Raw genomic sequence first — 20,952 nt, forward strand, 5'->3', positions numbered from 1 at the left:
ATTAGCACCGAATAACATTCCTAGGTAGGATGCAGCATGTTTTGTTTATCCAGTCTTTTTTTTTTTTTTCTTTCTATGGCCACTCCTACGGCACATGGAAAGTTCCCCAGCTAGTGGTCGAATGGGAGCTGCCGCTGCCAGCCTACACTACAGCCACAGCAACATGGGATCCGAGCCATGTCTGCAGCATACACCACAGCTCATGGCAACGCCAGATCCTTAACCCACTGAGCGAGGCCAAGGGTGGAACTCACATCCTCATGGATATTAGTCGGGTCCTTAACCCACTGAGCCACTTATCACTGAAGGGCATCTTGGCTGCCTCCGAGTTTAGGCGATAATGAATAAAGCTGTTATGAACATGCGTGCCCAAGGCTCTCTTTCAACACTCCAAGGAGACTCTCCTGCCAGCACCTGTGGCTTCTCTCCTTAGCCACAGTGCTGTCGAGGTTTCCAGGCTATGAGAACAGAAGGAGATTGCCACAGTCCTGTTTTCTAGTACTTGTTTGCCAAACACTCAGTGCTTCTCTTTTCAGTTGCTTCCTTAAAAAAAAAAAAAAAAAAAAAAAAAAGAGTTCCTGTCGTGGCGCAGTGGAAATGAATCTGAGTAGGAACCATGAGGTTGCGGGTTCGATCCCTGGCCTCGCTCAGTGGATTAAGGCTCAGGTGTTGCCGTGAGCTGTGGTGTAGGTCGCAGATGTGGCTCAGATCCTGTGTGGCTGTGGTTGCGGTGTAGGCTGGCAGCTGTAGCTCCGATTGGACCCCTAGCCTGGGAACCTCCATGTGCCGTGGGTGCGGCCCTAAAAAGCAATAATAATAAAAGAAGAAGAAGACGGCAGAATGAGCAAAGATTGGGTTGTGAATGGAAGCCATAATGATGAGATGGACATGAACGTTGAAGTCGGAGAACGAAGCTCTGGCTCCATGGAGCAGGCCCAGGTAGAGGCCGGGACGGCTGGGCTGTGCAGAGGGGAGGCGTGAGCCTAGGAAGCCATGTGTGCAATGCCAGATCTGAGCTGTGTCTGTGATCTACACCACAGCTCACGGCAATGCCGGATCCTCAGCCCACTGAGCGAGGCCAGGGATCGAACCTGCAACCTCATCGTTCCTAGTTGGATTTGTTTCCGCTGCACCATGACAGGAACTGCAGAGGCGTTTATTCTTGAAAGAGCATCTTACCAGGAGACAGGCTGATTTATAAGCCAAGTTTCTGATTTATTGGTTTGCCCTGGGAAATATTCCTGGCATGGTCTTAGGTTATTTTCACTTACCAGGCGGCCAGGTCTGTTCCGGAGACTCAAATGATCAGGCCGAACATCCTCCAATGAAAACAGAGTTAGTCACCAGGAGTGGGTGCTCTTCACAGGCCTTTGTTGAACTGGTCCAGATGGGTGGGGGTCTTTTGCTTGTTTTTTTGTTCCTTGTTTTTGTCTTTAATTAAAGTATAGTTGATTTATAATGTCGTCTCGATTTCTGCTATGCAGCCCAGTGACCCAGTCATAAGTATATATCCATTCCCTTTCTTATATCATCTTCCATCACGGTCTATCCCAGGAGACTGGATAGAGTTCCCTGTGCTGTACAGGAGAACCTCATTGCTTATCCATTCTAAATGGAATTGTTTGCATCTACGAACCCCAAACTCCATCCCCGTCCCTCCTCCCTCCCCCTTGGCAACCACAAGTCTGTTCTCTATGTCTATGCGTCTGTTTCCGTTTCATAGATAAGTTTATTTCCACATGTAAGTGATATCATATGATATTTATCTTTCTCTGTTTGGCTTACCTCACCTAGTATGATCATCTCTGGTTCTATCCATGTTGCTGTAAATGGCATTATTTCATTCTTTTTTATGGCTGAGTAGTATTCCGTTGAATATATATACCACTCTTCTTTATCCACTCATCTGTTGATGGACGTTTAAGTTTCTTCCGTGACTTAACTATTGTGAATAGGGCTTCAGTGAACATAGGGGTGCATGTATCTTTTTCAAATTCAACTTTTCTCCAGATATATGCCCAGGAGTGAGATTGCTGGACCATGTGGTAACTCTACTTTTAGTTTTTTGAGGAACCTCTATACTGTTTTCCACAGTGGCTGCACCATTTGCCATTCCCAGCAACAGTGTAAGCGGGTTCCTTTTTTGAGGGGCGGTACATTTAAAAATCGTATTTAAACTCGTGTTAACATCTATTAATACCTCGTCTTATTGATGTTACTTCCTTGCCCGTGAAATAATGTATAAAATCATTAAAATTAGTGATGACAGGACCTACTAGCCAGGAAGGAAGATAAGAAGGAAGAAGTTGGGTCTGTATATGTGTATGAATAAATCTTTTCCTGAAAATTATGATCTTTTGAACAGAGGGAGTCTCTTAAGTACCTATGTGTCCATTTCCTGTGCTTTTAAAAAATTGTGGTAAGATAAACATAACATAAAATCGACCATTTAAACCATCCCCCAAACAGTGCAGTGGCATTAAATATATTCACTTTTTTGTGTGCAACCATCAATGCTGTTCTCATTGTGGTTTTAAATTGCATTTCTCTGAAAACCAAGGCTGCCAAATGCCCTTTCTTTCCTTCTTTTTTTTTTTTTTTTTTTTTTTTTGTCTTTTGTCTTTTTTCAGGGCCACACCCAGGTAGGGCATATGGAGGGGCCCAGGCAAGGGGGTGAATCAGAGCTACAGCTGCCAGCCTACCCTACAGCCACAGCAAGGCGGGACCTGAGCCGCATCTGCAACCTCCACCACAGCTCACTGCAACGCCAGATCTCAACCCACTGAGCAAGACCAGGGATTGAACCTGCATCCTTATGGTTCCTAGTCTGATTCATTAACCACTGAGCCACAACGGGAACTCCCCAATGTCCTTTCATATGCACGTTCGTTATTCATGTATCTCCCTCAGTGCAGTGTCCGTTCAAATCTTTGGCCAATTTAAAAAGCTGAGTTTCTTCCCTTTTTTACTGATGATTTATGAGAGTCCTTTATACATTCTAGATTTCTATGCTCTACAGTCGATGACGAGACGCATGCATGTGTGTGTCTCTCCGAGTCTCTCGACTGCCTCTTCATTTTGTAAAGGCTGTCTCTTGATGAACAGAAAATCTTAATTTTGATGAAATCCAAACTGTAATATATGAAGGTGCTTTTTGTTTTGGGCTGCACCCGTGGCATGCGGAAGTTCCTAGGTCAGGGATCAAACCCGTGCCCACAGCAGCAGACCCGAGCCACTGTGGGGACCACACCAGATCCTTAACCCACTGTACCACAAGGGAACACCTATGGTGGTGGCCTTTCTGTCCTAAGAAAGCAGTCGTCTGTTTCAAGGTTGCAAAAATATTCTCTTGCATCTAAAAAGCCATAGAGGTCTGCCTTTGTGTTGAAGTCCTTTTAAACAATTAAAACAATTATAATCAATTTGTGTGTATGGAGCGAGTAGAGGCCAGGGTTCATTTTTTCCCCATGTGGGTGTTCAGTAGCTCTAGCACTGTTTTCCCTTTTCCATCAAATTGTCTTCGTGTCTTGGTCAAGCCTCAGTTGACCACGTAGATTCGAGTTTATTTCTGGATGCTGTACAATTCCATGAATCTATGAGCATAAAATTGCCCCCTAGATTTAGGGGGACTCAGACACTTTTAATTTGCAACGCCCTAACCACTGACCGCAGAGAACCCTGTGCCACTTTTGTGGCTGCCTTTCACCATTGACTTACATGCCTCAATTTCCTGGGACACTCAACCCTTCTCGCCACACATGCCTGAGCTCACACTGAAACCTGTCAAATCTGGGAACTGAAACTCTAGGCCAGATTCAGAGGGAATTGTGCAAGGCTGGGTGGTTCCTAGGCATTGCTGCTTATATGGATCTTTGTGATTCCTAAATTAGAAGCTGGGTTTTGTCATTCTCCTGCTAAGCACAGGACTATGCACGCCACACACAAGCATGGGTGGGATGGGGTGGAAGTTCCTTGTATTCGACTCTGAGCATTTGCATGTGTTCTTCTGTGGGGCCTGCCCGCTAGGAAACTGGGCTATGCAGGCAGAGCTTGTGCCTGTGCCTGGAGAGATCCAGAGCCACAGTTATCTTCCCGGCCCATCTCTCACCTCTTCTGGGAGCTCCCAGAAGGCGGCCAGTGCCTCGGGGCCTGGCTGACAGCACCCTGAATTCAGCGTAGTTACTCGGAGAAAAGGTGGGGATGGGGATATTTGTTCTTTTATCTTCATGGACCTTATCAACCACGAGAAGTTGCATATAAACTGGTTGGAAGCATGGGGCTGGGGAACAGAGGCATGTGACTTTGAACTCTGACTTGGCTACTGGCTGGCTTTTTGATCTTAGGTAAATCACAACCTTGGTTTCCTCGTCTGCAAAACAGGGGTTAATGATTTGTCCTTCTTCCCAGGGTGATTGTCAGAACGAAATGAGATAGCAGAGATAGTGGAATTTTTTCAATAAAGATGGGTTATAATAATAATAATAATTACTATTATTATTATTTGTCTTTTTGTCTTTTCAGGGCCTCACCTGTGGCACATGAAGGTTCCCAGGCTAGGGGTCTAATTGGAGCTACAGCTGCCAGCCTATGCCAGAGCCACAGCAATGCCAGATCCGAGCTGTGTCTGCGACCTACACCACAGCTCAAGGCAGCACCAGATCCTCAACCCACTGAGCAAGGCCAGGGATCAAACCCGCAACCTCATGGTTCCTAGTCGGATTCGTTTCTGCTGTGCCACGACGGGAGCTCCCTATTAGAATTATTAATAAACATTCTAAGTCCATTTATCTAAAGCATTCAGCATCCAGAGGCTTCTCATCCCTTTGCACCACCATCTACTTTGGTGATGAGAGCACAAAGTCAGGCAGACGTTGGCTCCAATGCCTCCTCTTTCACTTACAACTTATCCAGGATATTATGAACTTGGCCATGGCACACAACATCCTGAGCCTCAGTCTTTCCATCCATGTGATGGGGATGTGGCATTCCCCATGGAGAGCTGCTGCGAGGTCTAATACAGCAGGTTTTCAACAAATGGGGGTCCCCCTTCTGTTCAAGCCTACACCACAGCTCATGCCAACGCCGGCTCCTTAAAATACTGAGTGAGGCCAGGGATCAAACCCATATCCTCATGGATACTAGTCGGGTTCGTTACCACTGAGCCATGATGGGAACTCCCCCTCCAGTTTTAGTTTGTTGTTGTTGTTGCTGTGTGTGCTGGTGCCACAATGTGGCATTTCTGGGTCACCTTGACAGCCGAGAAGATACATGGGCATTTGTGTCTCAGATGAATCTTCAGGCAGAGGTCCGGCTGGGAGAGTAACCCAAAGAGAGGGAGGCTGGCAGCGTGATGCCCCGAGGGCCAGGCCGGGAGCAGTGAGTGAGATGAGGGTTCGGGGAGCCACCTGGGACCCCTGGTCCCACGTCACTAAGACCAAAGGAGCTGAAGCAGAGAAGAGGCCTGGTCTCCATTAAAAATGATCCCGGACATGGCACCTTCACCGTCGCCAGGGAGACTGCGTGGGAAGATGACCCCAACACTTACTGGTGTGCCTTAGAAAAATACCTGAAGGGAGTTCCTGTCGTGGTGCAGCGGAAACGAATCCGACTAGGAACCATGAGGTTGCGGGTTTGATCCCTGACCCCGCTCAGTGGGTTGAGGATCCGGTGTTGCCGTGAGATGTGGTGTAGGTCACAGATGCGGCTTGGATCTGGTGTTGCTATGGCTCTGGTGAAGGCTGGTGGCTACAGCTCTGATTAGACCCCGAGCCTGGGAACCTCCATATGCCTCAGGTGCAGCCTTAGAAAATAAAAAAATAAATAAATAAAAATAAAAAGAATTTGTCTGCTTTAGAGAAACCTTATTCCTTTGACCTTGGAGTGAGTTGTCCAATGAATGACAGCACTGAGAGAAAATAGCCTTGGCCAGGAGTTCCTGCTGTGGCACAGTATGTTAAGAATCCGAGGGTATTGACTCAGGTCATTTCAGAGGTGCAGGTTTGGTCCCTGGCCTGGGACAGTGGGTTAAAGGATCCAGCACTGAGGCACTTGTGACCCGGATTCAGTCCCTGGCCCCTTCTGTATATGACATAGGTGCGGCCATAAAAAAAAAAAAAGTAAAAATAAAAAATCTTCTTATTTAAAAAATTTTTTTTTCAGGGCACACACGGGACATATGGAGGTTCCCAGGCTAGGGGCTGAATCAGAGCTATAGCTGCCGGCCACAGCCACAGCCATAGCAAAGTGGGATCCGAGCCATGCCTACGGCCTACAGCACAGATCCCGGCAATGCCGGATCCTTAACCCACTGAGCGAGGCCAGGGATCAAATCTGAGTCCTCATGGATACTAGTTGGAGTCATTACCACTGAGCCACCGTGGGAACTCCTGAAAATAAAAAATCTTAAGAGAGTTCCTATTGTGGCTCAGCCAGTTAAGAACCCAGCATAGTGTCTGTGAGGATTTAATCCTAGGCCTTGTGTGGTGGGAGTAGGTCGCAGATGCAGCTCAGATCCAGTGTTGCTGTGCCATAGGCCTCAGCTGCAGCTCTGATTTGACCCCTAACCTGAGAACATCCATATACTGCAGGTGTGGCCCTAAAAAGGCAAAACAAAACAAAATGAAGAAGAAGAAAGAAAAAAAAAGAAAAGAAAACATTCTAGGCCAAAATGAAGAATTAAGAAGTGACTTTTGCTGGGGAATTTTCTGCAAATGACCCCAAAGTCGATTTCAGATGGAAAAGCAGCTTTGAAGCAAATTTCCGGGAAGGATCTAAGCTAGAAAGTGATGATTTCTGAGACGCCATTCTGTTCTGGAGCCTGTCTGTGCTGACACAAGCAGAAGAGCTTTGGAAAGTCAAGCCTGCTGTTCTATTTTTTTTTTTTTTTTTTTTTTTTTTTTTTTTTTTTTGTCTTTTTGCTATTTCTTGGGCCGCTACCGCAGCATATGGAAGTTCCCAGGCTAGGGGTCGAATTGGAGCTGTAGCCACCGGCCTACGCCAGAGCCACAGCAACGCGGGATCCGAGCCACGTCTGCAACCTACACCACAGCTCACGGCAACACCGAATCGTTAACCCACTGAGCAAGGGCAGGGATCGAACCCGCAACCTCATGGTTCCTAGTCGGATTCGTTAACCACTGCGCCACGACAGGAGCTCCAAGCCTGCTGTTCTAATGGAAGTCACCATCACGGGAGTGACCTGCGGCGTTTCTCCGGGGACCCGGTGAACGTCTCTCTGGCCTTCAATTGGCAAAGGGAGGATGTAGAAAAGTGTCTCTGAAATAGATATTTTCCTGGTTTGAAGGCTAATGTTAGCATCTTTCTGCCCGGTAGACCTCCGTGGCTCTAAGTGGGCCAGTCATTAAAGTGGCGTGGCTTAGGGTGTGGGTCCTGAGGATGAAATAGGGGAAGAGGGGACATTCATTGCCTGTCCCCATGGCCCTCCCACTGGTCTGCTCAGCAGTCTCCCCTCCCTGCTTCTGCTCTTGCTGGCCGGCTGCGCTGGGCTGTGGGTTGAATGGGTCTCAGAAAGGCGGCCGAGAGGAGATGGGCAGAGACAGCCCAGGGTGAGGTGGGAAGGTCTGGAGGGCAAGGTGGGTGTTGCTCGGTGGGTGCTCCAAATGCAATGTAGGGCTGCCTCGTGGGCTCTCCCCATGGGGCGGCTGACTGCCCGATGGATCCCAGGGCAAAGGAAGGCCGTGTCTGCAGCTTAACGTGAAGAGGACAGAGGCACGTGGGTTGGTGTTGGTGTGCTGGTGGCAGGGAGGACAGTGGGAGCCCCGGCAGGTATCCAGAAGCTCCATTCCATCCTGCTCTGGGAAGTTTGCCACTTTGTCTTTGGGGGAAGTCCTTCTTTTCTTTTCTTTTTAGGTCTGCGGATGCTGCATATAAAAGTTCCCAGGCTAGGGGTTGAATCAGAGCTGCCGCTGCCAGCCTACACCACAGCCATAGCCATGGCAGATCTGAGCTACATCCTCCATCTGTGCTGCAGCTGGTGGCAACGCTGGATCCTTAACCCACTGAGGGAGGCCAGGGATCCAACCCGCATCCTCATGGTTCCTAGTTGGATTCTTAACCCACTGAGCTGAGATGAGAGCTCCTGGGGGAAATCTTTTTTAATCTTTCATTTTCTCACCTGTGTTGAGGGGTGGTCATCTTTGCCTGCCTTGTCAGACTGTAATGGATCTAATGAAACACCACCATCTGGCTGAGTTCCTTGATTTTAGGCTGTGACACGTGTTTCATGCACGACAAGCTTCACTATGACTGGTGAAGCTCATAGCGCTGGATGCATGAAAATTGTTGCTTCATAATGAATGAAAAGTCAGGGACCCAGAGCCTTTGGGTATAAGAGACTTGGACCAGGTCTCAGGGTAGGGTTCTTCATCTGAGTTGTGTACAGGGACTCTAGTTGGGGCAGGGGTCCTGAAATACTGTGTCAAATCCAGCATCTGTGTTTTTCGGGAGTGAGCTTTCATTACAATCCCAAGGCTATCTGTGACCTCCTGCCTAACCCTCCCCCAAACTTAAGACCTTTGGCTCAAGGGGCTCTCTCTCACCTTGAATCCCCTGCTATCCGCTCCCCAGCCCTGTCTGGTGTGGCTGTGAAGGTTAAGGAGGGGCCCCGGAGAACCGCCAGACCTTTCTTAGTGGCCTTGCTCACCTTCGTCTTTCCAGATCCTTCCCATAGAGTCCTCTTTCCTGATCCAGGCTATGCTTAGCACGGCCAAGTTTGCATGCCTTAATAGCTTGAAATAAAAAGAAGTGAAAAGTGAAAAACCCCTGAAATATGGAAGTGGTTCAAAGGGATGAAGACACACGAGTGGGCTGGTGGGGTGATCATGGGGAACGAGGCAGGTGCATGGGTGAGGGCACGGGGGCTCATGGCCAACGCAGCAGCCTGCTCTGCACGCTCCCTGCCTCTGGACAGGTCCCTCCGGTTCGCTGCCGTCTCCTGACACCAGCACCCCCTTCTCAGCCTGGTCTGTGTTGGGACTGCGTATCTTTAAAAAAAAAAAATGCCATAAATGGAATGATGTGAGCAGATGATTTCAGCTATAACCACAAGAATCTCTGGTTTCACATCCCTGGCAGATACTTTGCTGTCAAAATGCGAGGTCCAGCACCCACATGAAAAAAACGTAGGTGTTCCCTGCCAAACTCAGGGCTGCGTCTCCTTTCTGGACCAGAACATGCTTGATGGGGCTCCCAAGAGATCGCAAGCCGTGAGAGGGTCCCTTCTGAAATATAAAACACTCAGATGCCATCTGGGTCATAACTTCCAACCTTTTTTTTAACCATGACTCACAGTGAGGAATTCAGTTTACATTGCAACTCTGCCCACACACAGAGGAAACAGAAAAGCTTCTAACTACCTGAGATGCACTCAAATCTGTCTGAACACATCCTGTGTATAAGAAGGAATCTGCTCGGGGTTCCTGTCATGGCGCAGCGGAAACAAATCCAACTAGGAACCATAAGGTTGCGGGTTTGATCCCTGGCCTCGCTCAGTGAGTTGAGCATCCAGCGTTGCCACAAGCTGTGCTGTAGGTCACAGACGTGGCTCGGATCTGGCCTTGCTGCAGCTCTGGTGTAGGCTGGCAGCTGTAGCTCCCATTCGACCCCTGGCCTGGGAACCTCCATATGCCATGGGTGCAGCCCTAAAAAAAAAAAAAAAAAAAAAAAGGGAATCTGCTCCAGACCCACTGCATGCATTTCAAGATGTACTTCCAGGTCTTTTGTTTTGTAATTAAAGTATAGCTGGTTTACAGTGTTGCGCTGATGTCTGCTGTACAGCACAAAGTGACGCAGGCTTTCATATCTATACGTTCTTTTGCTCATATCATTCCCCATCGCGTTCTATCCCAAGAGATCGGACCTGGTTCCCTGTACTCTACACTGACAAGTCTCACCCTCATTTTGGACAACACTAGCCTCGGGTTTTCACTCTGTGTGGAAGGTGTGAAGCTTCAAAGATACTAAGTGTCTAGGGCCCCGGAGCTGATCTTCCTCCTCGGGGGATTGAGGGGAAGAGCGGGAATTGCGGAGGGCTTTTGGCTTCATCCTGCCGTGGCGTTCTGGGGAAATACTGCACGCAGTTGCCGGCCGGGGAAAGAATGCGTTGACTCTCCTTCATTAGAAATAAATGAATCATTTCTCTCTGGTGCAGAGATTCACATGAAACTTCAATGCAACTTCCATTCATGCTGAAGTCCAGTTATAACTTGGGACTATTTGGCACGAGGCAGGTTTCTCCCTTAGTTAATTATGCAGACAAGCCTGTCTGTAAAGACATGGCACAAGGACTTCCTCCCCAGAAGAGCTTTAAGTCAGGGCTTCTGCAGGCTTTTCCTCCTCCCTCATGAAGACTCTTAATAGGAAATGTGAGGTGACTTTGACTTTGACCTTCCCTGCCGAGGGGATGCTCTGCCTAACCCTGGTTCCTCTTTCTGGGTAACGCTCTCCTCTCTGGGACTCCGTTCTGCACACTTTATCAGCGTTGGTCTCCCTGGAATCCAGGCTCTGTCCTTCCAACTCAGGAAGCCTACCAGGCTTTGCTGCGGGGGGCGGGGGGCGGGGGGCGGGGGTCCCTCTTCCTGAGCCTAGAAACTAAAGGTGATAAGATCACAGGTGGACATCACAGGGCTCGCCTGTTTATTTTCCATCCTCAGGGATCACTGTCCTTCTTTGTCTGATGTCCAGTGTCTGGAAACGGTTGCTTCATATATCCCATCTGTGGTTATTTTTTTAATTGCTGTTGTTTTTAGTTGTAGAATACATCGATCCTTGTTGCCGCATGGTGGGCAGAAATAGGAATCTCACAAATCTGATTTCGAAAGTATTTTGAGAACAGTATTTCCGTGTAATTGATTTCCTTTGCAATCCTGTGCATTTTGTTACACGCATTTAAAAGGATTATTCTGTGAGGAAGTCCATTGGCTTTACCAAATGGCCGAGTGATTGGAAGGCATAAGGACTTAAGAGCTGTGCTAAATATCTATTTCATTTTTGCCCCCAGTTTCTGACTCAGAGCTCCGAAAACGCTTGCAATTTCGTGAGTGATAAGGGTATTAGGAGCAGCTTTTGTTATTTTTAAAAAGCCCCTTTCTTTGCCGAGTAAACACATACAAAGCGTGAAGATTAGGATCTGACAGGTTGTATCAGTCAGGGCCCAGCCAAGACAACAGAAACCATTATAAGCCTTTAAAATGGGAGTGATGGAAAGGCCGGAAAGCCAGAGACCTCTGCGGCACAGAGATTAGCAACAGCAGAGGGTCCTGCCACCCTTAGGCTGAAGACACGGAGGGAGGAGGCAGAAACCCTGGTGCAAGTCCCTCTGCCGTCCCTAGGACCACAGCCAGCTTCTCCTGAGGGGCTGGTGCCCTGGAGGTGATGGGGCTGTGGCAGAGGTGCACCGAGAAAGCGGTGAGAAAACCCCTCCTTCCCACCCCCAGCCTCCTGCCAGGACTTCCTGTTGGCTGAATGCAATCAGAGCAGATTGACTTCCGAGCTGGGAGAACACAACCTCCAAGGCTCGGGCCCCTGAAACAAGCAGAGCAGGTGAGGGATAGCAAAGGGTTTGCGAACAAATAGGCCAAGTTTCTGTGCCTAGCGATTCCCACCGTTTTTTGCTTGCCAGCTGGACCTGCACAGTTCCTGGGTATGTGGCAGGACAGACAGCTTTAGAGCCCCCTCCCTTCTCCCAATGTGACTTAAATGAAAAACACTAAAAACATAAAGTAAATCCTAAAAAAAATGTTTTTTAAACACCAAACTATAAATTAAGTGTAAAGGAATCCAGCAAATGTCCATTTTCCTGAGAAGGCCTGGTAACGCCTTTTACGGAACTGTCAAGTGTCCAGTTTGGTCCCTCCTGATGCTGCGGAGTCTACCTTGGTGGGTAAAATTCTCGCTTTGGACTTTCACCACCTGCAGCTCTAATTTCTGCTTGAGGTCCACAAGCTAGGAGTCTCACAGGAAGGAGAGCTTTGATGGAGCCGAAAGGGTGGGGTGACTTTGGAGAGAAGAGAGAGGAGGGCTGGGGGCGCAGGTCATTCCTTTAACAAACTAAGTGTTTGGCCTCATTGATGTAAGTTATGGGGAGAGGAAGTGCGTTGGACCAGAGCCGTGAGATCCTGGGTTCCAGCCTGGCTTCATTGGAATCACTTCACTTTCAGGCTTTGGTTTCTTCAACTAACTTGAGAGGACTGCACTAGGTCAGTAGGCTATGGTGGTTTGCTATGACTAGGTTATAAGACCAATTTGGAGGGTGGAAACCAGCATTTAAAAAGAAAGGAAGGGGAGTTTCCTTCGTGGTGCAGCGGTTAACGAATCTGACTGGGAACCATGGGGTTTTGGGTTCGGTCCCTGCGCTTGCTCAGTGGGTTAAGGATCCGGCATTGCTGTGAGCTGTGGTGTAGGTTGCAGATGCAGCTCAGATCCTGCATTGCTGTGGCTCTGGCGTAGGCTGGCAGCTACAGCTCCAATTCGACCCCTACCCTGGGAACCTTCATATGCTGGGGGAAGCGGCCCTAGAAAAGGCAAAAAGACAAAAAAAAAAAAAAAAAAAAAAAAAGAAGGAAGGAAGAAAATAGAAAATGTTTCAGAAATAAAGATGCATGGTAATTCTGGACTGACATATAAATTGTATTTCTTACTGATTTTTAAGTCAAAGAACTTAAAAAACACTGGAGTAGGTGGCTCAGGGGGTTAAGGATCCAGCGCTAGGTCACTGCTGTGGCACGGGTTTGATCCCTGGCCCGGGAATGTCGATGTGCCATGGGTGCAGAATAGAATAGAATTGAATTGAATTAAACTTTAACCCCCCCCCCACTGGTGTAGCTGAAGTTCCTTTCCAGCCACCATGTGTAGTATTTCTAAGTCACTTAACAAATACTTCAAGTCCTTAATTTTTTTTTTTTTACCACTTTTCTCTCCTTACTTGCAGACAAACACACACTTCAAAAAAAATTCCAGTAATCTTCCTATTCATTCATTCTGAGAACTACTTTTGGACAAATCAAGAAGTGATATGGTAGCAAGAACGGGGATGGGAGGAGGAACAAAAAAAGAGAAGCAAGTACTTGGCTCTGGATCGCTCAGCACCCGAGGGCCTCAGGTGTTATTCCTCCTGCAGACATGGTCCAGGAATGTTCCCTCGAGACCAGGGCCTTCCTGCTTCTCTGCCTTCCAGGTGAGTGGGACCCTGGCCTTGGGCGGGTCTTCTCTGCCCAGCACGGCAGAAGGAGATGCTATGGCAAGACGTGGGGAGGAGGTTCAGAAGGCTGGGGCGCGCTTCCTGGAAGATTCTAGGTATTGATCTACTGACCTTATTTCCCCCATATCATCCCTTCTGAAGGGAGAAGGGGAAAATCTTCCTTTTCCCGACTCGAGGCATAAACTGCTATGGCAAGAAGGGTTCTGTGTATGCCGTGCGTGTTGTCCTTGGCCGGATGAGGAAGGGGCAGAGCTAAGGCTGATTAGTGCAGGTGCTTCGACCTTCGCTCAGGTCCCCCTTATTCCCTTTCTGTCATGTCTCTGCTCCCTCCTGACTCCCTCCCTCCCTTCATCCTTCCCCCAACCTGGCGAAGGCTGCATCACCCATGGCTGGGTCCTCTCTCAGAAGCAAGGTATTCTGGCTTCAGTCCTGTGGCTTGAGAGGAACCCTCTCTCTGCCTTCTTCCTTGTATATTCAGATTCCAAACCCCACCCATCCTAACGCCGTGTTAACTCAGGGATTGATGAAGCCCAGTCGTGATGGGGACAGAGTCGTAGATGAATCCTTCAGAGGGCTGCGTCTAGGCTTAAACCCCTTACCGCACGCAGAGAGCGTAGAACGGTGCCCAGTGCTTCCTGAGCCCCGAATCAGTGTCAGCTGTTATGATGGGGATGGTGCTGGACCCTCGCTCAATTTCCTCTCACTGTCCCCTCCATGCAGGGGCGTCACGTTGGGCTCATAAAGGAGGGAAAAATCACCCAGAGGAGGTGACTCACAGGGCTGTTACCTCCAGAGATCCAGGGTGGTTAGAAGATTTGGGAAGAAAGGCGAGTGTGGAGAAAAGGTTTGAGAGGAGGATGAGTGAGCGTGTGCGTGTGCGTGTGTGGTTAATTAGCCATGGAAGGAGGGTTTTTCTGGTTTCCTAGAGAAGCAGCCGAAAAATCATCTTGCTCACAGCTCTGAAGGGTGCACAGCTGCCCGTGTGCTTGCAAGACCAGGCGTCTTCCCTGTAATGATGGGAGGACGCGGGGGCAGGGGACACCTAGGGATGGGATGCGGCGTATCTGCTCAGTCACGGTCATGGCGAAGGTCAGTGATGGGGGCTGGATCCCAGGGACGCGGGGGCTGAGGGTGTGTGGGTTTGTGTGTTTCAGGCTGTTTCGCTATGAGCATCCCCGGGATCTTAAATGGCACCGTGGCGGGGACGCTGGTGGTGAAGTGCATGTACAGAGAAGGAGAGGAGGGTCACAGGAAATTCTTGTGCCGGGGGCCTGACCGGAGACGCTGCGTCCGGGTCATTGAAACGGCGCTTGGGGCAGGGCAGGAGGTGAGGCGAGGCCGAGTGACCCTGAAAGACAGCCCCTCGGAGCACATGTTCCTCGTGGTCATGAAGGATCTGGAGGTGGGAGATGCCGACACTTACTGGTGTGGGGTGGACAAAAATGTCCCCCAGGTCCCGGTGGCAGTGACTGTTTTTCCAGGTAATGAATGCCTCCCCTCCCCCTTTGCCTGGCAGTGGCTGAAGTCAGGGTCCGGGTCTCTCTGGCTGAGGGGTGGAGTGGGGTCCAGCCCTGGCCCCAGGACTGCCTTCCTGGGTGGGGAGGGGGGCAAGGAGGGCCCCTGTGTGCATGCACATGCGTGTGTAAGAGCAGGCCTCCGAGCCTGCGTGTAAACCTGACAGGTGAGATGTGTTGGTGAAAGTGTGGGCCCCGGAGTCGGAAGGCTGGGTTCGGGCCTCAGCTCTGCCACTTCCGGCTGTGTGCGTTGGGCAGGCAACCCAACGGGCTGGTGCCTCTGTTGCCCCATTTGTGAAATGGCCTTGACAATAGTATCGCCTCGAGAGGGTTTGTGGCAATAAACACATTGACAGGTGGCAACCATTGATCGTGGCGGCTGGTAGTTCACGAGGACTTACTAGATGGCAGCCATTGGAGCCGTCACCCAGGCCACATCAAAGCTGCAGGTCCCGGGGCGCGGGGCAGAGGGGACAGCTGCTTTGCAGGTGGGCCCCGGGTTGACCTTTGGGTTTTTTTCCGCAGTCGTTGAAAACGGGCATTGCCTGTCTGTTCTGGGCCAGGTGTGCTGATGCCAGGGACCGAGGGGGACTTAGACTCAGTTTCTGCCCTCATGGGGCTCTCAGCCCAGCGGGCTTCGAGGCGGGGGATGGCAGATGTGGACTCTGGGAGAGGGGAGCAGCATGAGGAGAGAAAGGGACAGAGAACAGCAGAGCTTGGGACACTGGCCGGGAAGGGAGAGCCCATTAGAGACCCGAGGCCGCTCAGTCTACCCCGGGGGGATGACGGGTCCGGTGCAAGAGCAATGGAAGGGGCGAGGCAGGGAGTAAATGGGGTTTGACGGGAGAGGAGGCTTCTCCAGGTACAGGGCACACAGGAGGGCTCCTTGGAGGAGGTGGCCTTTAAGCTGCATCCCCTCCCTCCTGAGCCACGGCTTCCCTTGGGTCCCCCAACCCTGTCCTCTGCTCTGTCTTAGCCCAACCTGAACACGTGTGTATGTAATTGCAGCTACCACAGTGGGGGCCCCCCTCAGCAGGGGGCATGTGCCAATCCGCTGGCGTTTTCTCTGGTTTCACTTTGTGCCACATGCGGGCTCAGTGAGGTGGGGGAGGCGGGTAGGGAGGGTTTGCCTCCTGCCCTCTGGGTCCTTATTGGGCCTCTGGAGTCCCCATGGTGGCAGGAAAGGGCCAGAGCCTCACCCGAAAACCTCTTGGGGGAGCCTCCTGGAGGGTCGGCCGAGGCCCCCGAGAGATGCTTGGTTCCCACAGCCGCTGCAGGAGACATCTCTCTGTGCCTGGTGTGTCCTGGGGCGGGACGGGGCTGAGGGCCTCCAGAGGGGGCAGCATGCAGTCTTTCTGGGCCTCAGCCCCACCCTGGCCCCCAAGGACCCTTCCCTTGTGCTGCCCTCCCTTCCCAGGGTCCCTTGAGGAAGGCAACATGTACAGATTCACAGTAACAGCAGGCTCAGCCTTTGGGAGGTTGGGGCAGAGAGTGACTTGTGACCTGGTCTGCAGGCTCAGGGACAGCAGCCGTGAGGACCACTGAGCTGTCGGCCAGCACGGGAAGCCAGCCTCTGACTGGCCATGTGTCCAGCCCTGGCCTTCCTGCTTGGTAAGAAAAGCTGAGCCCTCACAGAGGGTTCCCGGCTTTGAGCGTCCTGTCCTGGCTTTGGCAGTCCCTTCCCGGCTCTGGTGTGACACCTGAGCATATGCCACAGGTCCCCGCTAGAGCCCTGTCTCAGTTTTCTACTCCGTCTCCTCCCCCATCTCTAATTAAGTCCAGAGTTTGGGGTCCCATCGCAGCTCCCCTTTCTGCTAGTAGGATGATGACACTGGCTAAGTTACTTAACTTCTCTGTGCCTCAGTTTCCTCATCTACAAAACAAGGATGGGAGTTCCCACTGGGGCACAGTGGGTTAAGGGTCTGGTGTCACCACCGCCATGGCTCAGATGTGATCCCTGGCCTGGGAACTTCCATTGGCCATGGGTCCAGCTGAAAAAGAAAATAGGATGATTTTAGTTCTCTTGACTGTTTACTGACAAAATTCACTGGCCTGATGTCATCACTTTGGAGGTGCATGGATTTGGGGTCCGGAATTTGGCCCAGGGTCCCGTAGGGAAATGTGCCTCAGCTTCAGGATGTCCAGAGCCTGCCAGGGGCTGGAATCACTGGAATTCTCTCTCCCTGGCGTGCTCTGTTCCCCCGCCGGGAGGTAGCCGGGGCTGTTGGCTGGAACTCCATAGGCAGGCTCTGCACGCGGTCTGGGCTTCCTCCCAATGTGGCAGCTGGGTTCATGTGCAAGTGTCGCAGAGAGAGCCAGGTGGACGCTGTGTCCTCACGACCTTCCACAAGCCAAACAACTGCACTGCTTCCCGGATCCACCGTGAGGCATACCTGGGAGCAACCAGGGAAAGGATAAAGCCAGTGTCCCCACGGGAAGCACCCAGCCACGTCAGCCTCTGGCCGTTCCCTCTCCGGCTGTCCCTTCTGTGTCTCTGTTCTGCTTCTGGGGAGCAAGTTATCAGAACCAGCCTGGGGGGCTGAGTTGGGGACCCAAAAGTGGGGTATGGAGGGGCCCCCTGGGTGACCATGCCACAGCCCCTTCTCCCCGACCCCTTTCCTCCATCAGGCCCTTCCTGCTCTCTGCCTCCTTCCTGTTCGTGGCTTTGCTGAAGACGGTTCTCTTCCTGAGCTTCGGCTATGCTGCCATTTGGCTGGCCTGGATTCAGCGTCACCTCTGAGGGCGGTGGTCAGCCCAGGCCAGAGAACCCACGGCTACCATCCCAGAGGCTCCCTGTCTGGTGACACTGCTCCTGGACTGTCTGCTCCCAGCTCAACCTGGACCCGTCCCTGGGATGTGAAACTGGAAATAAGCTGGTCCCCCTGGAGACTTCTGTGCCCGGGAGCTGAGTCACCAACCCCAGATCCTGGCGCGGTGGACCTGGTGCTCCCAGCTCTGGACTTGGACGGAAGTGCATTCAAACCAGTGGTGCCACTTTCTTACCCTGTGATGCAGGAGAGTTAATTTGATGGCTCATCGTCTGCTTCTCAGATTGGTGTATAATTGAGCTAATACACAGAGAGCACTGGCCACACAGGAGGAGCTCCAACCTGGAGTTGCCAGGACAGTTGCTGGTGTGCGCCCAGGGCAGCAGAGATGGGGTGGGCAGGTGGGGCCAGGGTGGTGTGATCCAAGCCTCCTGGGACTCCTGCTGTCTCCGGGCAGAGTGCGGGGCGGTGGGCTTAGCTCCTGAGGGCCAAGCCCATGTCTATCTGAACACACAATGCCCAACGCACACTTGGTAATGGGCGAAGGGGATGAAGAATGGAGGCTGAGCCTCAGAGGGCAGCTGGGAGCTCCACTCCCATACGCAGTACATGCTGGGAGGAAGGTTTCTTTGTGACAGGTTACAGAGATGGGCTCAGCTCTTTGAGGGGCAGTGGCCAAGCATGGAGGAAGCCAGATCCAGACCCAACCCTCCTCCCCGCCCTTGTCCCTCTCTGTCCTCCACGTTCAGCGACCTCCGCCCTGGCAGGGAGTTCCTTTCTCCCTCTTAAGCCTCCGCCCTTGTGCCTTGGGTACAGAAGTGACATCTCCTCTGTTCCTCTTCTTGGCCCCACCGCATCCCCTGGATTTGTGTGGCCTCTGGAAGAATCACACACACCTTCTGTAGCTTCATCCAGGCTGTTGGTAAACATTCAGAAAGGGACCCCATCGGACTTTAGATGAAGTGAGTGAGCGTGAAGCACTAGGCTCAGTCTAGTGATTTGCTTCTAAGGAATAGGCAGCTGCATCTGCTGTTAGGGTGCAGAAAGATTCCGGCTTCGGTCTCGCTGGCTTTCACGTCTTTGCTGTGATGGAAGACAGATGCCATGCTCTGAGCTGCCCTGTGCAGGTGCCCGGGTGGCAAGGAACTGAGAGAGGCTTCTGCCTAAGAGCCCGAACAGCCCTGAGTTCCGTGGGTCTCTGAACAACTGAATCCTGCCAACAACCACACGAAGAAGCTGAGAAACGGACGCACCCTCGGTGGAGCCTTGAGCTGAGACCTCAGCCCCTATGGATGCTGACTGCAGCCTTGGGATTAACCAATAGGCAGAGGCGTGCACTCAACTGCCTTGAGATTCCTGGGCGATAATAAATATTCATTGTTTTACGCTAGGCTTTGGGGGTAATTGTTCTATAGCAACAGGTAGTTTTATTCTGCTCCAGAGCAGGAATGGGGTTTCTAACCTCATTTTACCCTCTGCCTCCTCAGGGTCTGGCACAGCGATGACACACAAGGAGCACAGGTGTTGGTCAAAGTGAAGCAGGTTGAAGTCACTGGTGAATCTGGGATAACGCCACCTGGGCGTGAGGTGGCGGTGGGGAGGGGGTGATCACGTGCCCCTGTTTGACATAGTAGGTCTCTCTCATTGAGTTCTTGCTTGGCTCTAGGAGTGCCTGGAGCCATGGCAATGACTCTTAGCCAGAGTCTGAGGCCTGGACTCCGGGAATGTCCCCGTAGGCACTGATCTGTGATGCTGTTGTGTGCACCTGAGGCAGTGGGTCAGGACAGAGCAGGTTGTCAGTATTCTTTCATGCCAGCAGGAAGGTTCATGCACCAGGCACTTGGTGCCTGGTTTGTAGCTATTTGATCAGTCCCCTTTAGAACTCCTGACTCTAGGAGTTCCCGCTGTGGCGTGATGGGGTCAGCAGTGTCTCTGCAGCGCCAGGAAGCAGGTTCGATCCCCGGCCCGACACAGTGGGTTAAAGGATCTGCGTTGTCGCATCTGTAGCATAGGTTGCAACTGCGGCTTGGATCTGATCCCTGGCCTGGGAACTCCATATGCCTCGGGGCAGCCAAAAAAATAAAAAAAGAACTTCTGACTCCAAACTCCAGCAAGCTTCGCTGGGGCTGAGACAGCCCACCCACCCCACCCACCCTCCCCCGACCCCGCCGTGTCTCTGTGGCTTGCAGCTTCAGAGAAAGGCAGGTTTGTGAAACTCCTGCAGGAGAGGGAGGGTGATGGGAAGCCCCCCACCTCTCTCGCCCTTGCTCACAGGTACTCCTCCCGCTCTCCCTGCACTGTGTCCTTTGCTGAAATAAACCTTCGCCAGGATGATAACCTGTCATTAAGTGTGTGAATCCTTCCAGTGAATCACCAAACTAGTGGGGGGTCATAGTGTTTAGAATGTAAAAGGGGTGCTCGTTGCTGTAAGGAAAAGGCAGTAGGCTCCGTTCCCCACCCTGGATCCACTGTTTGGCAGACTAATCCCCCCTTAAAGGGGCATCGTAATCCCAGAACCTTTGAATATTTAAATTTCTGCAGCAAAAAGGACTTGGCTGATGTGATTGATTTGTGGTGGGGAGATTATTCTGGATTAGCTGGTGGGCCTAATGTCATCAAGGTGCTTCTAACACAGAGGCAGGAGGCTTAGAGTCAGAGAAGGGGAGGTGATGGTGGAAGCAGAGGTGCGGGTGATGAGGGGCCTCAGCAAATGCTGGACGCCTCTAGGGAGGAAAAAGGCAAGGATGCTGATTTGGTACTTCCGACATCCAGAACCATAAGAGGGGTGTAGGGCCCTGCTCCTCTCTGTGTGACGCTAAAGAGACCATCCGGGTCTAAGATGCTTTGAGCTGTGGGGTGTAATCCTTGGTCACAGCGAGACGAGAAACCACCCCCCAAGGGGACCTGCAGTGATGACAGTGGGCAGGGACAGAGCTGGGGAAAGTCACATGGCCGAGAACCAAGGACAGTGGGGGATCCAGCAGGAAAGGTCCTCCTGGGGCTGAGGTTGGGTCATCAAATTCCCCCTTGTGGCTGCGGTTTGGGGTCATTTTCCTTTTTAGCAGGATCTTCCCCTTTCCTGACGACTTGGAAGCTTAAAATGAAGAAACAGCCAAGGAAGGAAGCAGATAACAGAAAACATGGACAGGAAGTGAGAGTATGGGGCCTGGAATGCCTCGGTGAGAGCTCAGAAGACAAGGATATGATTCTGCATTTTACTGGAGTCTGGAGCCAGGGAGACAGGACCCGGGTCCGAGAGCAGCTCTGCCCCTTCTCTACCTCCAGGTGAGTGGGGCTGGGACTTGTCACTTATGACTCTTCCCTGTGTGAGGGTGGAGGAGGGAAAAAAAGAGGTGTGAGGGAGCTCCCAATTGTGGCTCAGCGGGTTAAGAACCTGACTAGTAACCATGAGGATGCAGGTTTGGTCCCCGGCCTTGCTCAGTGGGTTGAGGAT

At 51.4% G+C, this 20,952-nt stretch overlaps 2 protein-coding genes across 10 annotated transcripts in view; both read left to right on the forward strand.

Moving 5' to 3' along the window:
• LOC102159509 (CMRF35-like molecule 6) overlaps window positions 1–19,842 on the forward strand; it is a 52,705-nt gene extending 32,863 nt beyond the window's left edge. For all 9 annotated transcript variants that reach the window (XM_084983821.1, XM_084983817.1, XM_084983820.1 and 6 more), the window contains 4 exons: window positions 12,947–13,192; window positions 14,371–14,697; window positions 16,245–16,341; window positions 17,359–19,842. In XM_084983821.1, the coding sequence (XP_084839947.1) occupies window positions 13,138–13,192; window positions 14,371–14,697; window positions 16,245–16,341; window positions 17,359–17,470 (591 nt within the window). In that variant the 5' untranslated portion in view covers window positions 12,947–13,137 and the 3' untranslated portion in view covers window positions 17,471–19,842. The remainder of the gene's footprint in view (window positions 1–12,946; window positions 13,193–14,370; window positions 14,698–16,244; window positions 16,342–17,358) is intronic.
• The window catches only part of LOC102158693 (CMRF35-like molecule 1), a 437,861-nt gene that overhangs the window by 65,653 nt on the left and 351,256 nt on the right, over window positions 1–20,952 (forward strand). The window lies entirely within an intron of this gene.

This window comes from Sus scrofa, chromosome 12, assembly GCF_054392235.1.
Source record: "Sus scrofa isolate SSC_HxYL_T2T_F1_AM1 chromosome 12, Sscrofa_HxYL_maternal_Yorkshire_Landrace_v2.0, whole genome shotgun sequence".
Lineage (NCBI taxonomy): Eukaryota > Metazoa > Chordata > Mammalia > Artiodactyla > Suidae > Sus > Sus scrofa.